At 40.3% G+C, this 26,865-nt stretch overlaps 1 protein-coding gene across 1 annotated transcript in view; it reads right to left on the bottom strand.

Moving 5' to 3' along the window:
• The window catches only part of HTRA1 (HtrA serine peptidase 1), a 52,218-nt gene extending 31,248 nt beyond the window's left edge, over window positions 1-20,970 (bottom strand). Inside the window, exon 1 of the mRNA XM_081954284.1 lies at window positions 20,283-20,970. Within this exon, the coding sequence (XP_081810410.1) occupies window positions 20,283-20,757 (475 nt within the window). The 5' untranslated portion in view covers window positions 20,758-20,970. The remainder of the gene's footprint in view (window positions 1-20,282) is intronic.
• Window positions 20,971-26,865: the final 5,895 nt, after the last annotated feature.

The raw sequence follows: 26,865 nt of genomic DNA, 5'->3' as shown, positions 1-26,865 counted from the left end.
CTAGGTGATAATGTGAAATATCACATTATCAACTAGAAATAAGCTATTTCTCACTAAAGAAAGGAGTCTAGAGATAGGTGTAGGCAATACTGTATAGTTCTAGAAGCCATTCTCAGTGGAATGTAACCACATGTTTTCCAACTTCCCTCAAAGTGCTAATGATAAAGCTTCCAGAAAGTTACATTAGAAGTAGAAGTATTTTAAAAACATTTACTGATCTTCAGAATCAACTAAGAAGAAAGCTTTCTAATGAGACAGCAAGAAAAATAAATCAGATAAGTCTAGAGCATGGCTGTCAAACTCCTGGCCCATGGGAAAATGCATCATGCACTGGCCACACCTATGGCCAGTTTAGTGAAGGGGGAAAAGTCCCGATACACAATGTGACACTGCCGTAACATGAGTTTGACACCCCTGTTCTAGAGTCAAAAGATTAAATAACCTAGGGTTGACATATATTTATTGCATAATGAAAAATGGGATTTACAGCAAATAACTTTGAAATCAAGCATGTCTCTGAGACTTTATTCAGAAGCTTATTATGAAACATAATCTTCATAAATCAAGGGTAATAAGCATATTCAAAGATATGCTTAAATATTATGCATACTTTAACAGAGATTTGGAAATGATGTGGAGTTTTTTTTGGGGGGGGGGGATTTTGTGCACCGAAAATTTTTGCGTGCATCGAATAGCAGTAATGCCGGCAGTAACCCACCAATGATTTTACTATCAATTAAAAGAATACATAATCAGTACAAACTGATTTGAAGTGTTTGGATAATATAAAACATGATAATAAAGTAACAAATCCCTTAAATATTATAACAAAATGGTGCTTTATTGTTTTGGCATTTATTTACATTTTGGGGGGCTTTACTTAAATTTTTGACATTTATCTCTTAGAAAACAGGATGCAACCATTCAATTCAGTAAGTGGGCATTTGATAAGCTTTAATAATCAGCACATTAGACATTCTTGTTATGAATACAAAGAACCAGTTGTCTGTAGGGATTTTCAATGAATAAAAAGGCTGCTGTTCTAAGTACCTCAAATATTAATTTTTTCCTTCCATTCAGTCATGACTTGGAGACTGCCTGGACAAGTCCCTAAAATTTACTTGGCAAAGTTTTTCAGGTTTGCCATTGCCTCCTTCCTAGAATTGAAAGAAAGTCACTAATCCAAGTTCTCCCAGCTGGCTAAGGGGGGACAAGAACTCACAATGTTTTGGTTTCTAGCATGATGTCTTAATCACTATACAAACTGACTTGCAAAACGCTACAAATGTAATGGCAAAATGAAATTCTTATAAATTAAATATAAATTAAACTTTGTTAATTGTAGAAGGTCAAATTTCAAAACAATAGTTCCTAGAAAACTAAATTTAAATATTGTATTGCTTTAAACAGAAGTTTTCAAACTGTGGGTTCAAACCACCCACAATTTAGGAGGCAATGCAATTATTTTTAAAAAAAGTTCAGTACTGCACAAGCAGAATGACAGTCCTGGTCAAGCTTAATCCATGCACCAGTCTTCACTTTGCCTGCAAAAGAATTTACAATACTTCAATATAAATATGTTTCAATATAAGTTGAAAATGTAATTTATAATATATAAATTGTATATTTACTTTTTGCACAATCCTAATCCTCCCCCACTCCAAAACCATTATTTTTGGTCACTTGAGGAAATATTACACAAATTCATTTATCACCCCTAGTATCATCACAATACTACAAAGTTTGGGAAATCCTGGTTCAAACCATCATTTCCCCCAAAATTGGCCACACATTAGTGACAAGCACATTTGAAGTTTATTTCTAGCTCTTATGATTTTATCCCTATACTGCCATTATAACCCGTTGGGGAAAAAAATCAATCACTCTGTGTAACAGTAGTTACACGTATTATTAAATTTAACTTTTTAAGATTCTCTGTCTGATCAAAGAATACTGACCCACCTGTCCCCAAGACTTTGTGAATGGATAAAAAGCAAAGGGTTCTCAGCATTTAGCAACTTATGTACTTCAGTAATTATTACTCTATTATTCTGATAACAATTAATGTAAGTTATCACAGATGTGTTTAAGAGCTTATTTGCATCAATTTGCTCAAGCAAATTGATTTTTCAATAAGCCAAATGCCTTTTCAAGCTCCTCTCCTGTTTAAGTGGCTTCAATTGTCTTCAATCCACATTTTGTGGAAGAGAATCTAGTCTTGCTTTCTAGTGTCATTCCCATATATAATTTATGTGCTGCAATTTGCCCTCTAAAATATTTTAGCTATCATTAGTAACCAGCTCATCATGAATTAAGTGCAGATTATCAAATGCACCAAAACAAGAGAGGGAAAAAGAGGAACAGTAGTGTAATTCTCTTTGTGGCTCATCACTGAGGATCTGCCTTAATAACCTCTCTCAAGGGTGGAAGGGAAGCAAAGAAAAATCAGTCTTCATCTCGCTCCAATGGTGTATTTTGTACAGCTATGTTATTAAGTTAACCCTAGGAAACATCTTAAGAAATTGTTCCAGGATGTTCATCATATTTATCTGATTTTATCTTCATAGGAACAACTGCAAGTTCCATTCAAAATGTTATTAATTTTATTTTTAAAAACAAGTAGGTTATGATTGCCCCAAATTTGTTAGTGGGTTTTTTTTTCTACCTTAACTTTTAATTGCAGCAATGACATTGCTGCCAAAAGCATTTAGCATCAAGTACTATATCACACAAGGCAGAATCAAAATTATAACATTTTAATTTCTCATGTTGATTTTATATTTTATCTCATCAATGTTTATAAAATGCGAAGAAATGCGAAGAATAAATTGGAAAATATATCATAATCCCCATGGAGTTACCTTATCTTTTAGGAGCAAAAGTGGTGGTTCATCACAATCAAGGATAATTTGAAATGGCTTTTCAAAATATTAGCAAAATGGCTAACAAGTCTATTTTTCTGTAGAAATCAATAGATTACACTTAATGTTCTGCCTTGTATGCAATAAGAAATAGAGCTGTGTTAGACAACTTTTGCCTCTTTTCACCAACACGCACCTTGTCACCATCTTATCTGGCTGTTGCATCTTTCTTTGCCACTTTGCCAAAGATGTAATGAACTCTAATTGGCTAACAACTCTTAGTTGTTCTTAGTTCAACTGAGTGGAATAAGAAAATTGCAATTTGCACCCAAGGTCTCCTGATCATGAGAGCTATTAAGCAGTAGAACAGCAGTGGACTAATGGGTGCGCCATCAATGAAGGCTTTCAAGCAAAGATTGGACATTTGTTTCAGGATTCCTGTCTTGGGTAAGGAGTTGGCTTACATCCTTTTCAACTTTAAGATAGTATAAAAGTATTTAGCTTGTAAAATGAATTATAATACAAGAGTAATACCTAGTCATTCTGAACAATCTTTCTCTGATGGCTTGTCAAAGTTCAGTTTCCTTTTTTATATATCAGTGGTGTATCACTATTGACAATACAGTTGTAACAACATTAAATTATAATGATGCTAATATTTTCATTGTTTTCTTTTGATTTATAGTTCAAACACATTTATCAGCTGATTACTGAAGACTGGTCAGAGGTCTGGTTAGACATAACAAGACTTGAAAAATATGTGTTTGTAGTTCCAGGAATAATTTACCTCCTAGATATCTGTCAAATAAATTCAAACAAGATTAGTCAAAAAAACAAATATGATAGACCCAGGATGACGAACCTGTGGCACGCGGAGCCGTTTGTCAGGGCACACGAGGTGTTGCCCTGTCAGCTAGCCAGTGTGTGTGTGCGTGCGCTGGTCAGCTGAGTTCAGCCTTTTTTAAAGCCATTTTTGTCCTCCCCGGGCTCCAGAGGCTTTATAGGAGCCTGGGGAGGGTGAAAACAGCCTCCCCCCCCCCCCGAGGCTTCAGGAGCCTCCGGAGCACAAAAAACCCGGCCCTATGGGCAAACTGGAACAGACTTCCTGTTTGCTCGTAGGGCCGGTTTAAGTCCTCTAGAGCCTTCAGGGGCCTTCCAGAGGCTTCCCCGAAGGCTCAGGAGGACGAAAAATGACCCAACGGACAAACCGGAAGTCACTTCCAGTTTGCTCGTAGGGCTGTTTTTAGTCCTCCAGAGCCTTCAGAGAAGTCTCCTGAAGGTCCCTGAAGGCTCTAGAGGACTTAAACCGGCCCTACGAGCAAACAGGAAGTCTGTTCCGGTTTGCCCGTAGGGCCGGTTTTTTTGTGCTCAGGAGGCTCCTGAAGCCTCAGGGGGGGGAGGCTGTTTTCACCCTCCCCAGGCTCCTATAAAGCCTCTGGAGCCCGGGGAGGGCAGGTCCCTGAAGGCTCTGGAAGACTAAAAGCGGCCCTACGAGCAAACCGGAAGTGAGTTCCAGTTTGCTCATAGGGTCGTTTTTCGTTCTCCGGAACCTTTAGAGAAGCCTCTGGAAGGCCCCCGAAGGCTCCGGAGGGCTTAAACTGGCCCTACGAGCAAATTGGAAGTCCGTTCCTGAACTTATGGTTTGCCCAGAGGGCAGTTCTTTTGTGCTCCAGAGGCTTCACGGAAGCTCCTGAAGCCTCCGGAGAGCCTCTGGGGGAGATGCTGTTTTTGCCTCCCCAGGCTCCTATAAAGCCTCTGGACCTTGGGGAGGGCGAAAAAAGCTTCCCAAAATTGGAGGGGAGAGCCTGTCATGCGCTCATGCGCGCTGAGGCGTCATGCACTGCATTATGGGTGCAGCACGCTCACGCACGACCCCTCTGCTCTCCTCCTGTTTATGGCACGCGAGCCAAAAAAGGTTCGCCATCGCTGGCATAGCTAGAATACATTAATTTGACTAAAAATTGTATGTTAATATACTGAGATTATTGTTACTTATCCTACCATTCTATGTTTTAAGAGGAATAAAAACATTTATGCTAGAATTTATCCTTGAACTATTTCAAATTTAAAAGCATACAATAGTTACCTGCCACTCCAATAAAAAATAAGGGGCATTTCAGGAAACCACTATAGATGAAAAGAGATTTTAACTCAGCTAACAAACTCCATTTCTTGTAGTGGTTAAGTAGATTGGAAGACTGGGAGTTCTAGTCCTGCCTTAGGTGCAAAGCCAGCTGTGTGACAGGCCAATGTTTCTCAACCCAACGAAGCAGTGGTGAAATTCAATTTTTTTTACTATTTTTTACAGTTCTGTGGGTGTTGCGTGGTGGGCGTGGCAGGGGAAGGATACTGCAAAAGCTCCATTCCCACTCTACTCCAGGAGAAGGATAATGCAAAATCCCTATTCCCCATCCCCACCAGAAAAATATATTAAAAGTCAAAAAGACTGACCGGAAGCTGATGTTGCGGTGACATGACGGTCAATCTCGGGGCTCCGAGACCGCCGCCGAAATTCCAGGACGGTCCAACTGGACCTAAACCGTCCCGAAGAAACGGTGATAGGAAGGGGCATATCCTGTCGATCCCAGAGACACCCGCAAACTCTCTGGTGATCCAGGAATAGCCCTTTTGCCAGCAGCTAGGAAGCAGCCATTAAGGCTGGCGAAACTGCTGACAGCTTTGGAAGTGAAAGTGCAGGAGACAGCGTGTCGTTCATGGTGAGATTTTTACCTTTTTTCTGATTTATGAGAACATCCTAAATGAAGAGAATTAATTTAAAATAAAGACTGATGAGAGAGAGTAAGCGGTGAACATAAGGCTACAGTCAAAGTGAGTTTTTCCCCCTCCTTTTTACTGTTGGAAGCCTGACTGGACTTTCTAATCAGCACAGTGTTAAATGAAGAGGCCTTTTTTTCTTTTCTTTTTTCCTGCCTTTTATTTTTTGGACTGTTTGATAACTAAGATCTATTGTTCCACTGTTTAGGAGTCTTTTTTTATATACAGCGTTTCTCATTTGGCTTTTTATTTTTGCTTTTTTTGCTTTTCTCTTAATAAGGCAGAGAATGCAATACAGAAAGGGAAAGCTTTGGATAAGTAACACTGCCACCTAGAGGCTTTGAAACTTTGTTTCTATTTTTCATCTGAATGAATGTTTGGAAAAGGTTGCTCGCCGAGGTTACTGGCTCAGCCAGGATTGATAGGAGAAGAGTTATTTACACAGGTGCTCACTCTGAAATTTTCAGTCCTTGAAATTCTGCCTGGAGAGAATAGATAACAACTGTAAGAGTAAGCCTGGAGTGATCTTGAAAGACTTTCATTTTATAAAAGTTTTGAATTTATTTTTCTTTTGTTTAGAGAGCTTTAACTTTACAAGAAGCCTTGAAACCATTTCTTTTTCTTTTCTTTTTTTGCTGGTGGCAATGTTTACTTCTTTTTGCTGTGAAGTTGGGTTCCGTATCTGTTTGTTTTCAATTTTTGGTTTTTTAAAATTGGATTATGGCATAGAAAAGATTGAAGATTTTTATTCTCTTCTATGGGTTTTTGTTTTTTGTTTTTCCTTTTCACATTTTTGATAGTAGATTTACCTACTGTCTCCGTTTTGCTTTCTTGTTTTACTCTTGGCTTTTTTTGCACAGAATCTTCTTCCCTTTTTCCTCGGCCTTTTTGTTTTCTTCTTCTTTTACCTTTTTTCTTTTTTTAGCCTTTGATCACCTTATGATTACTCTAGATTACAATTGAATTTTATACCAAGTGGATTACAATATAGAAAAAATTGAAGATGAGTAAAAGAATAATAACCACCGGCTCTGCAGCAACAACACCCTCCTCCTCACCAGCAGGAGGACAAAGATCAATACAGAGAATGTTTTTTTTAAAAAAAACAAAATTTTTATTGGTTTTAGGAAAAATAATCAGGAAAAGGGATGGTGGATGAAGTTACAAATTTTGACAGTTACATTATGCAGGAAATGGCCCTCCCCCCATTCTCATAACTTTCATTTATTAATACCTTAAATTGTTGCTACTTAATAGTATTTTGTCAGCATATAACCTTTTATCTTCAAATAATTTCAATCATTTTATATCAAACAGATTTTTTAGTTCATTTTTGTGATCTGAGTTTTCTCAATGTTGCCTCTTCTCCTCCCTCCAGCAGGGCTCCGGCACCTCCCGTGTCCTGTATGTCCCGTGTAGTGTCATCAGGTTTATCTAGGAGGGCTTTTTTTTTCCCATGAAGGCCTCGGCCTCCATAGTTGTGTTGATTCTAACTCTCATGTCCTCCCAGAATATTAGCATACCTTCTGGCAAAAGCCATCTGAACCACACCCCTTTCTGGTATAATTTCTTCACTAGAAGCGAATATTTTTTTCTTTTATCTCTAACTTTCTTTGGGATTTGTTTTAGAATGGCTATTTCTCTATCCTTGTATTTTAATGCTTGCCCCCTTTGTGCACTCAGAATCTCATCTCTTGTAGTCTTTCTAAGAAATTTAATGTGGACCTCCCTTGGAACGTTATATGTTCTGGCGTATGCTGAGTTTACTCTATAGACCAGGTCCATGTCCCACACCAACTGTTGTCTGTCTTTTTTAATATATTCAGCCAGTAAATTTGTCATAATATCCCTCAGGTCCTCATCATCAGCCTTGATTACATTTTGAAATCTAAGAAAAAAAGACATCCTTTCAAATTCCATTTTTGTCTGATGGTTCTCAAGTTCTTGGTTTCCTCTCTGGACCCCCTTCACCTCCCCCCTCATCTCAGCCGTCCCCTCCTCCAAAAGTTCCAGTCTCTGTGAATTTTGGATCGTTCGGTTTTGGTTCTCTCTGAGTTGTTCGTTCATTTCTTTCAATTGGTTTTTCAAATCCTCCTGCCCCTTTAAGAGTTGTTGAAACATCTGTTGAAAGTCCATGGGCTTAGGCTGGAGCAAAGATGTTAGTGTCTGTTGTCCACTGGGGCTGGACATTGAAGACGCTGGGGCAGAGCCAGCAAAACCCGATTTCCCCTGTGGTGGTCTTTTGGGTGGCATTGTAGTAAGAAGAACTCAGAGGCGACTGTGCCAGTACAGAGAAGAAACAGTTGTAAGAGTGAATAGCCGAGAGAGATCGCGAGGCAGGGAGTCCAGACAAATAAAGACCTTTTCTCAATTCTAAGTCCAGGCAATAAAATCCATTGTTCCAAGTCCAGGATAAAGTGTAACAAGAGATATCTCTGAGTATCACGGAGACAAAGACAAGATGCCAGCAGTTTCTGTGGGTGGAGTCAAATTTCAGAGTACATGAAGACGACGGAAGTGTGCCATCTTGCCCTGCCAGCTCCGGGATCAGAAGGCAACAAACCAAAAGTTTTCAAAGTTTTCCAAAAAGACAGATCATCACCTCATTTTCACAATTGCAGTAAAATAAATCCGCTATTTGCTATGAGCGTGACTTCATTCCAGAGCTCCCTCTCCTCCTCCTCCGGGGGCAGAGAGCAGTTTAAAGCCGCTTATCCAAGGGGGGGAATCCCCCCCCTCCAGCCACACTTCCCAGGAACGGGTTGAAAGTTTTTTCTAAAGAGCTGACAGTCTTTTTGTTTTTCCTTCAGTCATAAAAGGGAACGGGGGGGGGGATATCCATCTCACCGCATTGTAACTGCGTCCTTCAAATCGTCAGTTTCGCCCAGCTGCCTCAACGCAAAGACGCAGAAGCGCCTCCCCTTTTGCCTCCCGATGCCTAGGGAGATGCAGGGAGGCCCCCCCTGGCTGCCGCCGACACAGGGGGTCCCCCGCTAAGCCGCCCCCTCAGCAGGAGCCCCTACAGGGCTTCCTGTGCCCCCCCGATCAAGGGGGAGCCCACCAGGAGCGTGCGGGGCGAGCAAAGCATGCCCGTCGTGAACCGCAGCCGGAACCGGAAGCCAGATCAATACAGACAATGTTACAACAGGAAAAAGAAAAGGGAGAGAAGGCAGTTACCTTAGAGATGATTATGCAAGGAATTCAGAATTTGCAAGTAAAAACAGATGCCATCGAAAAGAGAACAGAAAACATGGAAAAAAGAATTGAGACAATAGAACAACAAACGAGAAACATTGAACAACGAACGGAGAACATGGAACAAAAAGCAGTTAAAACTGATGAAAAAAATTGATAGTATTCAACAAATGGTGATGAAATATGAAGATAGACTACAAAAAATTAAAGAAAAAGGTGACCAAAGAGAGAAGAAAATTGGGGAGATTGATGATAGACTGAGTGTGGTTGAAAAAGATAATATTAGAATACTGAATTGGGAGATGGAAAGGTCAGAATTTTTTCTAAGATTCCAAAACAGGGAAGAAAAAGGTGAAAACCTGTTACAAATAATGATAAAAATCTTGACAAATGTCCTCGAGTTAACCCAAGAGAAGATGGCCGATGCTATAGATGAAGCATTTCAAGTTTGTACAAGATATGCAGCGAGAAATGACTTGCCAAGGGAAGTTCATGTAAGGTTTACCAAGAAAGCAATTAGGATGTAAATACTTCAAAAAGCAAGAGATAGAAAACTGGAATACAAAGGCAAGGAGATTGTAGTTTTGAAGCAAATACCAAGAAGAGTGAGAGAATCAAGAAGAAAATATCAATTTTTGACTAAAATTCTACTCAAAAAAGGTGTTAATTACAGATGGTAGATACCAGAAGGTTTAATGTTTGTATGGCAAGGACAAAGATATAGAATAAATTCAATTGAAAAAGCAGAAGCATTTTTCGAAGAACATCTCAGAGGGAAGGTTGAGGAGACTGGACATAAAGAATTGGTGACAGAATCACGAGCAGTGTCTTCAGCTTCGACTGAAAAAGAAGAAGGAGCAGTAGATGGGATCGAGAAGGTGCTGTAGGTGGTGTGGATATTCGAGATCTACAGAACCTAGAGCCACCACAGCAATAAATCCTATGTATAAAACATAAATATGGAAGAGAAGAAAATGATCTCAATTAACATAAATGACCTTAATTCAGCAAATAAAAGAAAGAAAATATTTCACAAACTAGGGAAATTAAAATTGGATATAATTTGTCCACAAGAAGTGCATATTCAAAAGCAATATGAATACTTATTAAGGCAACCAAATCTGGGGAAAATGTTTACTTCATTGGCAACCTGTAAGAAAAGAGGAGTGATCCTTTATATTAAAGATACAATCCCAGAGGAACAAATTTATACAGATGACGGAAGAATTTTGATGGTGAAAATAATGGACAATAATAAGAAAATGCTCCTAATAGCAATCTATGCACCTAATGATAAGCAAGATGAATTCTACAGAAAATTACACAGGAAAATAATGGATTTGGATTACTTAAATATTTGTATGATGGGAGATTTAATGGAATTGTAGATAAAAATATGGACTATAACTCACAAAAAACAACAAAGTCAAATAGAAAGATACTCCCTAAATCCTTTTTTTAAATGATCGATGTGATAGGTTTAAAGAATGTTTGGAGAGAGAGAAATCCTACTTAAAAACAATATACTTTTTATTCAAATAGACATTTATCTTATTCTAGAATCGATATGATATGGGTAGCTACTGAATCAGCCTATAACATACAGGAAATTGAGATTGAAACAAGTACTTGGGCAGACCACAACCCAATAATAATTAAATGGAAAGGACAAAGAAAAAGATCTAGGTGAACACTATATTAAAAGAGAAAGACTGTACAGAAAATGGAAAAAGGAATTGGCCTTTTTCTTTAAAGAAAATAGAAAAGAGGAGACATCAATGCAGAACCTCTGGGACACAATGAAGGCTTATACCAGAGGCCTGATAATTGATATACAAGGAATTATAAAGAAAAGACAAACACTTAAAGGACTTGACAATGAATATAAGGGTCTTGAAAAAGAACTACAGAACTCCCCACAAAAGAAGGACATTAAAGTAAGAATGGATACAATTAAACACAAAATTGGGTTAATGAAAAAGAGGAATTAGCCCCCCAAATTAGGGGTGCTAAACAGAATTACTTTGAAAATGTAATAAACCAGGCAGATGGTTGGCATACAAACTGAGAAAAGAGAGACTCAAAGAACATATTGCAGTTAATGGATGATCAAGGACAAACTTGTTATGGGAATGATGAGAAGAAGAAAATTATACAAGATTACTACTGTAAACTATATGATCATGATAATACAGAATAGGCAGTAGTGAAACAATACTTACAGGAAGTCAACTTACCTCAGATACCCAAAGAAATTGTAACAATGCTAGAAGGCAAAATATGATGGAGCTAACCAAAGCACTTAAAAAACAAAAGAATGAGAAGGCCCCAGGCCCGGATGGGCTACCAGCGGAATTTTATAAGACCCTGCAGGAATCGTTGTTTCTTCCATTATTAGAAATTATGAATGAGGTGATGTCAGAGAGGAGAATACCCAAAACATGGTCAGAAGCATATATTACACTTTTACCAAAGGAGGAGGCCGATTTACTACAAATTAAGAATTACAGACCAATCTCCTTGTTAAATGCATATTATAAATTATTTGCTTCAATATTGGCAGAACGACTTAAAAAATACTTAAGTGCTTTCATTCATTTTGATCAAAATTGGTTTCTGCCAAAGAGACAAATTAAAGATAATATGAGCATAATCTTAGACACTTTGGAATATTATGAGGCACATCCTGAAAAACAATTGGCATTGATGTTTTATGATGTTCAGAAGGCATTTGACAACGTGAATTGGCACTTTATGCTGTTACAACTGGAACAGATGGGCTTTGGTGAGAAATTTACTCAAGCCATACGAACTATATATTATAAACAAACAGCTAAAATAATGATAAATGGACATCTGACAGAGTCTATTGAAATAAAGAAAAGGACGAGACAAGGCTGCCCATTATCACCATTACATTTTGTCTTTATGTTAGAAGTTTTAAATAGAAAGGTAAGAGAAGGAAAAGAAATAAAAGGAATGAAAATCAAAAAGGAAGAATACAAGCTACAAGCATTCGCAGATGACTTGGTCTTCATTCTAGAGGATCCATTAGAAACAGCACCTAAATTGATAGAAAGAATAGAAGAATATGGAAAAGTAGCAGGATTAAAAATAAATAAAGACAAAATGAAGATCTTGACAAAGAATATGTCAACAAGACAAAAAGAAGAGTTGGCGGAAATCTTGGAGATGCAAGTTACGAACAAGATTAAGTATTTGGGGATATATTTAACAGCTCTCTTAAAGACAATAATTACTATAAACTCAAACAACAGATCACGATGGACCTGAAGAAATGGGAAAATCTACAACTTTCGATGATAGGGAGAATATCTGCAATTAAAATGAATATTCTACCTAGAATTTTATATCTGTTCCAGACGATTCCAATTAAACTAGGGAAGGAATATTTTGATGATTTAAATAAAATAGTGCTGAAGTACATATGGCAGGGGGGAAAAGCAAGAATAAAACTAAAATTGTTACAAGATGCAAGAACACAAGGAGGATTGGGCCTGCCCAATTGGGAACTATAGCACCAGGCAGCAAGTTTGATGTGTGTTAAAGGATGGATAACACTAAGGAATACCAATTATTGATTCTTGAAGGACATGATCCATTGTTGGGATGGCATGCCTTTTTATGGTACAAGGGAACTAAAACACAGGGGTATTTTAGAAGACATTACCTACAGGAGGTTTTGCTACTAAATTGGGAGAAGATTAAAAGACAATATTATTTAAAAATTCCAGTCTCGCTATCAACTATTGAAGCCTTTTCATACACAATAATATACAAAAGGGAACAAACAGTTAGATATGGTGAAATATTGAATACAGGGGGTGAATTTAAATCAATGCAAGATCTGGAAAAGGAAGTTATAAAGATGAATTGGTTTTCATATGTGCAAATGCAATCTAGATACGACAAGGACCATAAAGAGGAAGATTTTTATGATAAAATGACTGAGATATATAAAATTTTGATGGGTACTGATGAAAAAGTAATTTAAAAACTGCATGGACACTTACTAGAGGTTAAGTTAAAGAAGAACAAGTTAAAGGAACTATGATTTTGGCCATGCAATTGAATTAGAGAAGTGGCAAAATTGTGGTCCCAAAATTACAAAATGACAATGTCAACAGCATATAAATAAAATTTGTATAAGATGTTTTACAGGTGGCATCTACCCCCGTGGAGAATAGCAAGAATGTTCAAGAATAAATCAGAAAAATGTTGGAAATGTTATCAGACACAGGGTTCATATTATCATACGTGGTGGACTTGCACAGAAGCTAAAAGCTATTGGACTAAGATCCACACATGGTTGGAGAAAATGACACAAAAACATATAGACTTTAAACCAGAGACTTTTTTATTGGGAATTATACCAGAAATATATAATAGAGACTTGAAATACTTGATTGTAAATGTTTTAACAGCAGCTAGAATTGTATTTGCAAAAAATTGGAAAAATGAGAAAATACCAATGCAGGAGGAAATTATTTAAAAAATTATGGAATGTGTGGGAATGAGTAAATTGACATTTGAAATTAGAGAACAAGATGAACAATTTTACAAGGTTTTGGATTTGTTTTATCAATGGTTAGATAAAAAACCATGGCAATGGAAAAAGTGGGAAAACTTTTTATATTTTAAGAATAATAGAATGATATATGCAATACTATAAGGGTTTAGCACTGTTAAACAGATTAGAATGATGTTATAGAATAATGTTGTATGTATGATTTCAATACATAGAATATTTTGTTTAAAACATAGGAATAATAATTGGAGTTGAACTATTGAGGCAAAATGATGTATGTCTGGATTCAATATTCAGAATATCTTGTTTAAAATTAAGGAATAATAATTACAGTTGAAAAATTGATATTTAATAATAATGTACTTATGTTTATCTAATGAACAATTTGTGGTTCGATATATAATTGTAAGTGGTGACCATGTGAAGGACGTACAAAATCTTGTAACCAAACGACACGCTATATGAAATGGTAGAAGGTTGTATGTGTTTTATGGTTTTTGTTCGTTTTTGTTTGTTTAAAAATAATAAAAAATAATTTTTAAAAAAGTCAAAAAGGCTTAGACAAAGGTCTTTAAGCTTGCAAGGGAAGATAAAACCAACCAAAAGATTTGGAGATTGTTTCAATAAGACAGAGAAAAACCAGAAAAGTATAAGGGAACAAATTAGGAAAGGTTACTTGGAAGAGATGTTAGGATGACATGAAAAAGGTTGACATCCTCAACTAGTAATTGGCTTCAGTCTTTTCTCTAAAGGGGAACTCTGATCAAATACAGCTAAGCAGAAGTGACACAAAAAGGAAATGGCAAATTTTAAAAAATAGCAAACTATATACATCACTTCACATCCCCAAGACCAGATCAATCACATCGACAAGTCTTGAAGAGGCTTGTGAGCTGTCATCTTAAAGACAAATATCTGTGTTATTTTAGAAATAATGGTATATCTCATCACTCTTGATCTTCCAAAAGTCCCTAAAGATCAGGTTATGTCAGTAGGTCTGGGGACCCGAGATTATGGGTGAACTTGTGAGGTGGTTCCCTTATTATTAATATTCTTCTGTTTATTAATATCTTTTCTTGTTTCACTTTGCTTTTATACATTTAATTTTTTAAATAATTATTATATAATGGTTTTAACTAATGATTGTCGTATTTATCTACTGTTTTTATTGAATTGTTGCACGCTGTCTAGAGTCACTTCCCATGAGGTGGAGGGATTTTATAATATAAATTTATTTATTACGGTATTAAATAAATTAATAATAATCCCAGCCAGCCATGCTTAATAGAATATTGCGTGCAACTCTGGGCATTCCAGTTTTGAAAAAGTATTGAGAAAATGAGCACTTCTGGATGATATCAAATCAAACCATAAGGGCCTTGAAAGAAAGAAAACAATAAAAGAATCTACATGCTATGTAGATTTAGTACTAGAAGAGAATCCTTTAAGGTTACTTGGTAACTATCATTTAGAGGACGGTATAGGCTTGTTGAATACTGTACAGATGAAAAGTCAAGAAACAATGGGTCTAAATTGCAAGGCAACAGATTCCAATTGGATATTAATGGTAAAAGTATTAATGGTAAAATCTGTTCAACAATGGAGCAGGCTGTTTTAGAAAACTGATTCTCCTTCTGGGAGTATTGAAGCAGAGACTGAACAGACATATGTTGCAAATACTATGTTTAGAATTCTTATATTGGGCAGGTGGTTGGACTAGAATTCAGAGGTGTCAAACTGATGGCCCACGGGCCGGATGAGTCAAGCACAGGCCACGCCCTTGCCAGCTTCGCGAAGGGGGAAAACATTGCGATATGTCATGTGACAGCAATGTGACGCAGTGAGTTTGACATCCAAGGACTAGATGATCTCCAACTACATTGCAGCCTTTACATTCTGTTTTAAACTCTGACTCAGCCTATTGTTTAGCAAAATCTTCTATAGAGAACCTTATATATAGTTAATAACTGTAACCAATGTTTCTGCAGTTATTTTTGCTGCAACAGGATGAGATCTGTTTTTCCAGCCTTTTCCTACTGACACACAGACAAAGCATCAGCCAAAGGAAATGCACTCCTATATTCTCCAAACATTCCTAATTAGTAAATAGCCATACATACACTTTCCAATCAAAGGAGCAAAATAGTGCAGGATTTTTTAAAAGAAAAGTGTGTAAACCCTATCAGGAAATCCAGGAATTAGATAACTGGATCAAACATTTATTTCAAGAATATCACTCTATTCAACTTCATCAAGTAATTTGGATCATAGCTGGGATGGATAAGAGGAAAAGAAAATCAGCAACACGTTGAAGAATTTGAAAAATATTGAAAACTGTACAGTTAATAGAAATCAGCTTTTAAAAGTTATACATAATATACTGTAGGAAAAGGCAGGATTTCTATCATCCTATTGTCTGCTTTCTATCTATTATTATTATTATTATTATTTATTTCTCAGATGTTCAAGGGAAATTTCTAAACAGTACTGACTTTTAAACATCATCTTCATTTTCTCTGTTTCATTAATAGCATAAACATTTAAGTCCCAATTCATAACTTAATTTACATAGATACAGCAGCCCGGCTTTTCTCACTCTAATATGCAAAAAAAGACCCAAAAATATTAAAGGAGCTTTTTTTTTCCTGCCTCCTTGCTGATGTCTTCAAATATATATTTTCTAAAAAAATTTAAATACATGTATCTCAAATATTTAGCTAATAAGAAATTCCAATGGTCTGTGGGAAGTTAGCTGAAGAAGACAGTGTTTAAGTAAAACTCATTCCTGATGAGTGGTTTGATTGGGGAATGTTTTTCCTGATGCCTGGTGATATGTTGAAAAAGAGACAGAAGAAAGCCAAAGAAGAAATACAAGGGGTTAGAGTTTTCGGCAAATAAAAATTGTGTGGATTTTGTGGGGACCACATACCTGCAGGAGCACATTTTGTGATATTATTAGCAATATCAACTTCCAATGGGGCCTTATGATTGAGTGATGCTCTCTAATGGTGTGGAGAAACACCATAGCTTGAAAATGCTGGCTAGAAAGGCAGATTCTCCTAGGCGCTGCTTGGAGTGTGGACACTTGGACACTCCCGCAGCGCCTAGAGAATGACCATTCAGGTAAGCCAACAGTCATTCTAACTCAGGAGTGGATGACAGGATCCACCATTGGTCAGCCATGGAAAAGCAGACCATGCTGGATAAGCAGAACAAGGAGAAGGCTGTTTTTTATGGAATGTAATTCCTGAACAAACAGGGATTCTTTCATTATCGTCTTTGTAAAAAAAAAAAAAAAAAGCTCTGGGAAGCAGATTAACTGTAAATTTCTATATATCATCATTAAATTGAATAGAGTTAAGGTAAGTGTTAAGATGAATGAGTATTAAGAAATTAGTGAGCATTAAGAACAGTATTAACTCTAAGACAATCCAAACAATTTTGTGGCTAACCAGGATGAGAATCCAGGTTTCTTTTGGCTAGTGCCAAAGTGTTTCTTGCTGCCATTTCTCAGAATCTTTTACAAAGAATCAGAATTTTTTTAAAATTAAAGTTGCATTTCCAACTGTCTTGTGACAAAATGCATCATGCTAAATGGATTACATTTTGATAAAACAATGATAGCATTGCTAAAAAAATGGTCCACATATCTGTAATAGCTATATAACAAACCCTAAATCTGCTATTGAAATCCGGGTTAAATTTTCCTTTAATTTGCCATAAATTGCTAGAGTCAAGGACGTTAAGTACAATATATATAGTTGTATTTGTGCTGATAAATAAAATAAAGGGAGACTAGTATAGATCCATTTCAAGCTATTTAGCTCTCATCAGCTAGCCATACCCTTACTGGGATTCGAACCTGGGCTGTATTACATATTAGGCAGGAGTCTTAGCCACTAAGCCACAGGCTCTCCTCTTTTATCAGCTGAGCCAGGGAAATAGGTATGTATTTGTGTTACAACCCCTGGTATGCCCAAATATGGGAGGAAGCTCACTACTCCCTCTTTCTATCCTTCGGCTCATCACAGAAATCCATCCAGGCAGAAAACCATATTTTTATTTTTAATGTTGCCTTTTTATATTTGTGTTGTATTTGTGCTGATAAATAAATAAAGGGAGACTAGTATAGATCCATTTCAAGCTATTTAGCTCTCATCAGCTAGCCATACCCTTACTGGGATTCGAACCTGGGCTGTATTACATATTAGGCAGGAGTCTTAGCCACTAAGCCACAGGCTCTCCTCCTTTTATCAGCTGAGCCAGGGAAATAGGTATGTATTTGTGTTACAACCCCTGGTATGCCCAAATATTCGAATCCCAGTAAGGGTTTTCTGCCTGGATGGTTTTCTGTGATGAGCCGAAGGACAGAAAGAGGGAGTAGTGAGCTTCCTCCCATATTTGGGCATACCAGGGGTTGTAACACAAATACATATGTACGTACATACATACATACATACATACATACATACATACATACATACATATATGTTTATTACTTATTAATAAACAAATAAGTAATATTAATAATACTAAAGCTACACCAGTGTAAGCGGGAGTCACATAAACACATATTCAGTGCACAGCTAAATTCTAGACTGAAATGATTAAAGTCTAGAATTTGAGACATACATTTTTAAAGTCTATAAAAAGAAGATTGCATATATTACTGGATAGTCTAAGAATGTATATGAAATCAGGTTTCAACTATGCAGGAAAGAGTTATGTAAACAAGCCAACTTGGACCCTACCAATTACCTATAAAACAGAGGGAATGGGATGGTTTGAAATGCAAGGATCATATATGAACTTTCTCCCTGTTAGAGTTTTCCATTCCAAGCTATATTATTTTATTATTATTTCTCCTTCATGAGATTTATATAAGCAAAATGGAGGCATCAAAAAGACTATAAAATTATATTTTCAATGGAAAAATGTAGGAAAGGAATAGGGTTTTACTTCCTCTCCAATCTGCCCACTATATCTACTGTGACCCAGGGCTTATAAATGTCCATAGGACTGAATCTACTAGCTTGATCCAGCTTTAAAAAATCCTCTGTTGCTGGGATTTATAGGGTAATGTTAACTGGATTGTGGCCTAAGCAGGTAAAAACTAGTAAGGGCAAAACTTGTTTTTTTCAGTCATGGTCTCATCAAAGAAAATATTTATCTCTAGGAAATTTTTCGTAAGAGCCAAACCAGATGTTTTACCCAGGTAAACAAAAGTCTTCCAACTTTTTAATGAAAAGCAACCACAGGTCCCTGCAAGTATAAGTAAAGGAGCAATAGCTGCTTAACCCTCTCCTTCCAGCTGCCTATTGTTCTGTTAAAATGCCCAGCCATTCATTTTCCATCCCTAGAAAAAAGGTACTTGTATTCATGATTTCCCTAGGCAAGCAGAAAAATGACTCATATGTAGTTAGAAAATTAAATACGTGAAAAGGGTTAAGCAGCTATTTGGCTGCCAATGGTTATGGTTATCCTCCAAGGTTGTTTTGATCTTTAAAAACTTGATATGTATGATCATCATGGATTCTTAACCTATGATGACTTTTGAGCCATGCAAAATATAACATAAAACTGAACTAGGGGTGTAATTTTATACATACTTTCCAGGAGGTAAGACCCAGAAAACACATCTGGACTTCTCAGTAGATATTTGTTTATTTATTTAGCTTCTTCTTCCATTAAAAGGAATCCTGAAATACCCTACAGCGTTACAAAATAAATCAACCTAAGAACCACAGTAAAACATTATAAAACATACTGGTTATTTATAAACTCATTCTGGGTTAAAAAAAACACCCTGATTTGGGCTAAAAGTAACACTTACAGATAGATACATATTATAAAGTATATATAAATTATATAGTACTGTACTAATATACTCTTACTTACTTGGCTTTGTTATACCACTCACTTCCACTACGGCTATTCTATTAGTTCAAATCATGCATTAAAAACACAAGTAAAAATCACATCTGCTTGGACCAAAATAACTTCTCCAACATGCAAAAAAAAAAGTTCAACAGGGACAATCTATTCTATTTATTTCAAAATGAAGAAATCAAACAAATATATTTCCCTTCACACTCCCTTGGATCAAAAGCCAGATATTTGCCTAACATATAAACTAGTTTAAAGGTTGGTCCGACTTTTCTATTCTCACTTAACAAAACTGAATCCTCTCTTTCTGAGCTGTGATGTTTCTTTCACTGTCCTTTCACTATTATATCTTGTCTAGCTTGTTGTCTTCTTTCCTTGGAACATCCTTTTTTTCATACAGATGTCCTCCATCTGTCTGTTCCTTCCATGACCCAAGCCCATTCAGCATTCCTCAGCTATGTTGCATCTCCAACTATGTACTTTTTTTCCTTTCTAGAAGGTCATGGACACAACTATTATCGGTATGTTGGAAACCAGGAGTGTAAATTCTCCTGGGCACCGCAAAGTAGTCGTTTTGTTATCATTTAAATATGCCAGATAACATTTATCTTAGCACCCCTTAGGAAATGAGGAGTTCACGCCCAGCTCAAATCTCCCCCCCCCTTCTTCAGTCAAGAAGAAAGAAGCTAAATTAAGCTTTAAAAATAAGTTAGCATCGTAATAGCATTTTAGACTATTACACACACACACACCCAAAAAAAAGCGACTAAGAGAGAAGAATACAAATCTAACTCAGCGCCAGACATCGCGCATGGTGGGATTTGGGGGAAGGGGGAAAAAGGCAATTTGCTTTAACTATCAGGCGCATCTTCGGATGCGTTGGGCTCCAATATCCCCCACCACAATATTTATGGATGTTGAAGTCCAACGCATTTCGAGACCCGACAAAGGCGCGAGGAATTAGCAGGGAAAAGTTGAAAGGTGCACGCCCTCCCTCGCCCCGCCGAAGCTCTCACCCTGACCGCAGGCGCCTCTCTGGATGGCGATGACGGGCGGCTGATGCTGGCTTTCGGAGCGCTGGCTAGCGGTCCGCAGCTGACACAGGTTGCCGTAGCTCCTTCCATCGCTGCCACACACCGGCTCGTTCCCAGCACACACGCAGTGGCCGCCTTTCGCTCGCCTGCGCACCGTGGCCGAAGCCGCCACTCCGGGGGCCCCAGGCGAGAGCACGCATAACAGCCCTTCGGCACACGACGGCTCCCCGAACGGGGACCCTCCGCAAGACTCGCCCTCTTGCGCGGCACACACGGGGCAGCAGCCGCAGGAGTCGAGGGTCTGCCCGCTTCCCGCGCACTGGGCGGGCACCTCCGGGCACCGCGCGCGGTCGCAACGGTCAGGACAAATCCGCTCTTCGTAACGTCGGCCGAAGGCTTGAGCCCAGCCGCCTGGGAGCAGGAGCAAGAAGAGGCACGGCCACAGAAGGGCTTTCATTTTTTATTCACAAGAAGGCGCGGAAAGTCCACCGAGGGAAACACGCGCAACGGATCGGGACGGCGCGGCCGAAGTCGGGAGGGAAGGAGGGTCCCAGCGCGGGGAGAGCCGGGAATTGGAAACCGTGCCTGGCAAAAACGCGGAGAACAACTGAGGAGGGAAGCGCTGCTTTAAATGGAGCCGGAGCCGGCGCCGCCGGAGAAGTTGGATGAGCGCGTGGTTTGAGGAGCCGTCTGGGAGGAGACTTGGCGCCGTTATGCAAGGCCCGAGAAGGGAAGGAAAAGGCTTGACGCGCCAAATGGGAGAGCAAACTGCAGCAAGCACACGGAATTTCCCCCCCCTCCCTTTTCAGCGTTTTTTTTTAAGTATTTTTATTAATATTGAAAGGCCTGGTTCTGTCGTTTATATCAGGTGAACATACTTGTCGTAAGAGATTTTTTAAATATATTTTTGTAATTGTTTATACCTAGCGGAGCAGGCGGTGTTATCAGCGTTCCCTTAACTCTGTTGTGACCCGTTTTCTATAAGTAGATAATCCTATCAGCCAACCTAGAGTTCCATACTTAGCTCAGATCCATCCTGCTGCCTGTGGAATGCTCCATAAATGTTGTTGTTTAAAACACAAACACACACACACCATTTTAAAAATTCTGGTCCTTGGTTTTCTCCCAATGCTTTTGTTCTTGAACTTCTTTCATTAGATCTTGCCACCAGATGTTATGGAATATTCATGGGATTAACACCTGCACTGGTGGCATGTACAGATGTATAGCTGATCTTACGTCCTGTGCAAATAGGACCAAAAAACCGTTGGCTTACCTGAACAGTAGTTCTCTGGGCCCTGCGGGAGAGTCCAAGCATGGGTTAACACAGTCTATCTGCCCTAGGACTGAGTAGATTTTTCTTTGACAACGGCTCCCTTTGCCTCATTGAGCTCAGTTTAAAAACAAAGGTCTTATCTGTTGCAGGACGCCTGTCCAATAATCAAATTAGAAGTAAAGAGTCTTGAACACCTTGCTAGGCCCTGGGTGGGTTTGGACTCTCCCGCAGCGCCCAGAGAACCGTTCAGGTAAGCCAATGGTCTTTCTCCTGTGCGCTGCTTGGTGAGTCCAAGCATGGGACACACCCAAGCTATTGTGTTGCAGAGCGGGAAGTGTCCAGGTTGTCCGGAGCTGAGGCAACTTTCTGCAAAACACGTCTTCCAAAGGAGGCTTCGGCTGAGGCAAAGGTATCAATTTTGTAATTTCTAATGAAGGCAGTGGGAGACGCCCACCTAGCCGCTCTGCAAATGTCAATGATGGATGCTTGGGTCGCCCACACTGCTGAAGTGGCAGCACTCCTTGTGGAGTGTGCCGTAACCTGACCTGGCACGGCCCTGCCCTGATGTTCATAGGTCATCTTGATGCAAGCCCATATCCAACGCCCAATGGTCGAAGATGAGGCCTTGCGGCCCAGCAACCCAGGATGAAATGACACAAAGAAGGATTTGGAGCGTCTAAAATCCTTAGTCCTCCTAACATAAATGCGAACAGCTTGCCTAATGTCCAACTTATGCCAACTACGCTCTTTGGGATGCGTAGGTCTAGGGCAAAAGTTGGGGAGAATCACTTCCTGGCATCTGTGAAAGTGAGTGTTCACCTTAGGTATAAATGTGGGGTCAAGTCTCAAGATGACTCGATCAGAATGGATCATACATAATTCTTCCCTGACAGAAAGAGCTGCAAGCTCTGAGACCCTTCGAAAAGACATAATCGCCACTAGAAAGGCAGTCTAGTCAAATGAGTCAAGAGTCAAATGGCGAAGACTTGCAGTTGAAAGGGCGTGCCCGTTAGGGCCCGCAGAACAAACGGCAAATTCCAGGAAGGATAACGGTGTGCAATCTGAGGACAGATATTGACCACGCCCCTCAGGAAGCTCTTGACCTGAGGGATCGGGATGAACCCCTAGTGAGGATGGTGGACAAGGCAGCGACCTGGCGACGGAGAGTGTTGGGTGCCAGACCTTTGTCCAACCCCTCCTGAAGGAAGTCTAGTAGTTGTGGTATTGAAGCTGAAATGTCTCATACCACGTTATTTGCACCAGGCTGAAAAGATGACCCATGTCGCTTTGTATATTCGTGTAGTGGAAGATCTTCTGGACGCTTGAATAGTCTTGATGACCTTGTCAGAAAGATTCCTCAGAAGCTCCCCCTCAAGTGCCAGACGGCTAATTGGAGCCACTGGAGATCCAGATGGCAGATGGCCCCCTGGCTGAGATAGATCTGCTCCTGAGGAATCCTCTACAGTCTCTGGATGGAGAGGCTGACAAGGTCCACATACCAGGAACTCCTGGGCCAATGTGAGACCACGAGGAGGATTTCTGCTCCCTCCACTAGTAGTTTGGCTACTACCTGCAGAATAAGTGGGAGGGGAGGAATTGCCACTTGCACCTCAGCGCATCCGTCCCCTCAGCCTGGGGCGAGTGGTAACAGGAAAAGAACCTTGGCAGGTGTGTGTTGGCATGAGTAGCAAATAGGTCTACTTGTGGTTGGCTGAATCTCCGAACTATCTATTGGAACAGCTATGGGTGCAGACGCCAGTCGGAGTTGTCGATTGCCGGCTCAGCCAGTCTGCCTTCACGTTCTTGTCCGGGATATGTGGTCTGCTCTGATGGACGCCAGATGGTGCTCTGCCCACCTGCCCAGAGACTCCGCCTCTGTCATGAGTCTCCTGGAGTGGGTGCCGCCCTGCCAGTTTATATCAGCCTTTTGCTATGTTGTCTGTTAGTAACAGTACATGGCGGCCCACAAGCTGTGTTGAAAACCGTCGTAGGGCGAGCCTGGCAGCTATCAGCTCCAGCCAGTTTATGCTGTGAGCTGCCTCCCTCTGTGTCCATCTGCCCTGCATCAGCTGACCCTGACAATGGGGCCCCCATTTGTAGTGGCTGGCATCTGAGGTCACCACGATTATTTCGGGCTCCTTGACCTGGCACCCCTTCTCTACTGCTGCTGATCACCACCAGTTGAGGGAGCGGATCACCTTCTGTGGCGGACAGACTCATCTCAGGGAGTTGCTGTCCTTTGATGTCTGCATCGGCAGGAGGAACCACTGTAGTTCCCTGGCATGAAGACGCGGCCAGGGAACTACCTTTAGGCAGAAGATCATGATGCCGAGAAGTTGTGAGAGTTTGATGATCGGCACTGACCTGAGCTGCCAGCACTGATGTACTCTGCTCCTGAGGTTGCGCAGACGGTCTAGGGACAGAAACACCTGGCAAGAAACCAAGTCTATGATGGTGCTGAGGTGCTGGATTTGTGTGGTCGGCTCGAGATGACTCTTTTTCCGGTTCACTGAAAAACCATGCTGTTGCAAGGTGCGTATGGTCACCCAAACATCTCATTGGGCCTGGTTGTGGTTCAAGGACTGAATGTTGTTGTCTAGGTAGCATTCCAGTCAAATTGGACGGGACCAGAGGTGGGCCGTCACAGCTGCCAGAAGCTTTGTGAAGGTCCTGGCTGTGGACGAGAGGCCGAAGGGGAGAGCCCTGTACTGGTAATGCCTCCCATCGTAGTGGAACCACAGGAACCTCCTGTGCGACGCATGAATGGGAACGTGCAGGTAAGCCTCTTTTAAGTCTATGGAGGTGAGCAGGTCTCCTTGCCTTATGCAATCCAGGATGGAGTGGAGGGATTGCATCTTGAATCGCTTGTAGGCCAGATACTGATTCAGGCACTTCAAGTCCAAAATGGCCCTCCACCCTACTGAGCTTTTCGGGAGCAGGAAAAGAATGGAATAAAATCCCTGCTTTTCTTGTTCCCTTGGTACGGGTTCTATGGCCCTTATTTGGAGAAGTTAACGAATCTCCACCTGCATGAGGGATCCCTTTAGGGGATTCTTGGGAGTTGGACAATGAATGAATGTCCATTGGGGAAACAACAGAAGTTCTAAGACCAGACCCCTCCTGATTGTGTTGAGAACCCACGAATCTGTGGTAATTTCCTCCCATTTGTCAGCATAAAGTTGCAGCCTGCCACCTATGGGAGGGACGCAGTGATGGTCACTTGCCGCGTCTGAATTGGCAGGAGTTGAAACCACCACGAAATGGCTTCAGAAAGGAATGCTGTTGTTGCCTACTTCATGTTCCAAAGGAATTCCTATCTTGACCCCTGTCACCTGCCTGAGAGTAGGGTCTATGGTAGGAAGAGGAGGTGGACGCCTGAGCGGACTCCTGTGTTCGAAAGGTCTGTTTTCTAAACGAACTGGAGTTTTTCTGCTCATTTTTCTTAAGAGTGGCCGGAAAGACCTTCCGTTTGTCCTTCGTCTCAATCACAAATTTGTCCAGAGCATCCCCAAAGAGCTATCCCCCTTTTGAAGAGAGCAGAAGCAAGCTTCCAATTTGCTTTCTAGTCTGCCTGCCAGTGGCGAAGCCACAGAAGGCGGCGCAAAGTTACATTGGAAACCAACATGTGGGACGCGAACTTTGCAGCATTCGACGAGGCGTCGGCCAAATACTCCACTGCAGTGATAATTTTACTGAGATCGTGATGCCACCGAGATCACCAGAGGGAGGTTTGGATCTCAATTGTCTTAGCCAGAGCAGGGAAGCCCTAGTGAAGAAGGAAGCAGAGGTGAATGCCCTGATGGCCCAGGCAGCTGCCTGATGCATCTTATGACAGGCCTTCTCAGAACTTTTGTCTTCTGCCTTGAGACCGTCCAGCAAGTCCGCCAGCAGGTTCGAGTTGTAAGTCAAGGAAACCACCGGGGCATCCCCTCCGGTAACTTCAAAATATCCTCCATCCTAGTTTCTACAGAATACAGAGATTTATCCCCACCGCTAGGATTGGTCAAAGTACCGGGCTGTGCCCATTGTCTTTGGGCAACATCCATGAATAAATTTGGAACCGGAATCAGTTCCTGAGTCGGAGCATTCTCCTTGAAAAGATCTTCTTTGGAGTCCTTAGAAGAGGAGGATGGCACGGTCATACTCTTAGGAGTAGACCCTAGCTCAGTGGATGCTTTGGCCTTGGGTAGAATGGCTTTAAACAAGGATGGCTTAAACAACCCGGTGAAGGCGGGCTTATCGGGAGGAAGATCCTCATCCTCAGATAACTCAAATTCCTCTGTCTCGTCCTCCTCCCAGACTGATTCCTCTGTGGCCACTGAGGTGCCAGGAGAGGCTGGGGCCTGGTCCCTGACCTGAACTGGGGGCGGTCTTGATTTAGATGTTCCCACCACATGGGCATCTTTCTGCCGGATCCCTTCGGCTATGCCCTGGGAAATGGCTTGGACAATCATTTCTTTCATCTCTGTGGACAGGGCTGGTCCTTTATCCTCCCTGGGTCAAGCCCTAGACAGAGCGAGCCGGCCCCTGTTCCTAACTAAGCCAGCTCTCTCCTCCACAGGGAGGATGCCCTGAAAGGGTTCCAGTTCCTCTCTGAGTGATGAACTGGGTGATTCAGGGTAGCCCCAGGAGGCATCGGGGGAGGAATCCCGCAACTCCTCCCCAATTGATAAGGGAGACCTGTTCCCGAGGCGAACAGCACACAGGAGAAAATGCAGTTTTAAAAAATGACATGCTTATGTTTGGGAATTAACATAGTTGGCCTACTGGCGAAGGAACTGAACAATGTTTTGACTCTGTTAGATGCAATGATGATACCTAGGATGCCAATAAGCACAGCCTCAAAGAATGTGACCTTTCCTCACATTAGCCTACCAAATTTACTCACCATCTGAATCTATTCGTTTCTACGACCTCCCTACTTTGTATTTCAGTTTGCAAATACTCATATGAAAAATAGTTATAAGGCAACCCAAAAATATTTCTATTAGTTTATCAAAATGTTATTTTTCCAGAATATTTACATTAGTTGGCTTACATGGCCTATGCTTTTCAGAAAAGAACTGCTGTAGGTCATAATTTGAGATGCACACTTCCAATGGAATCAGTATATTCTGTCCTTCCTGGAAAGTTTCAAATTTCTGGGACACAGAAAAGCATTCTCTTTGTCCTCAGGATACCTTCTTATGCTGCTGCTAATACATTTGCAGTATTGCTGGAATACAACCAGCCTACTACTTAGCTAAGGAAAAGTTAGGACACTTACTGACATTCAAGACTGCCTTTTCA

This window comes from Natrix helvetica, assembly GCF_964273705.1.
Source record: "Natrix helvetica genome assembly, chromosome: 5".
NCBI classification, from domain to species: Eukaryota; Metazoa; Chordata; class Lepidosauria; order Squamata; family Natricidae; genus Natrix; species Natrix helvetica.
This window is presented reverse-complemented; position numbering and strand designations above follow the sequence as displayed.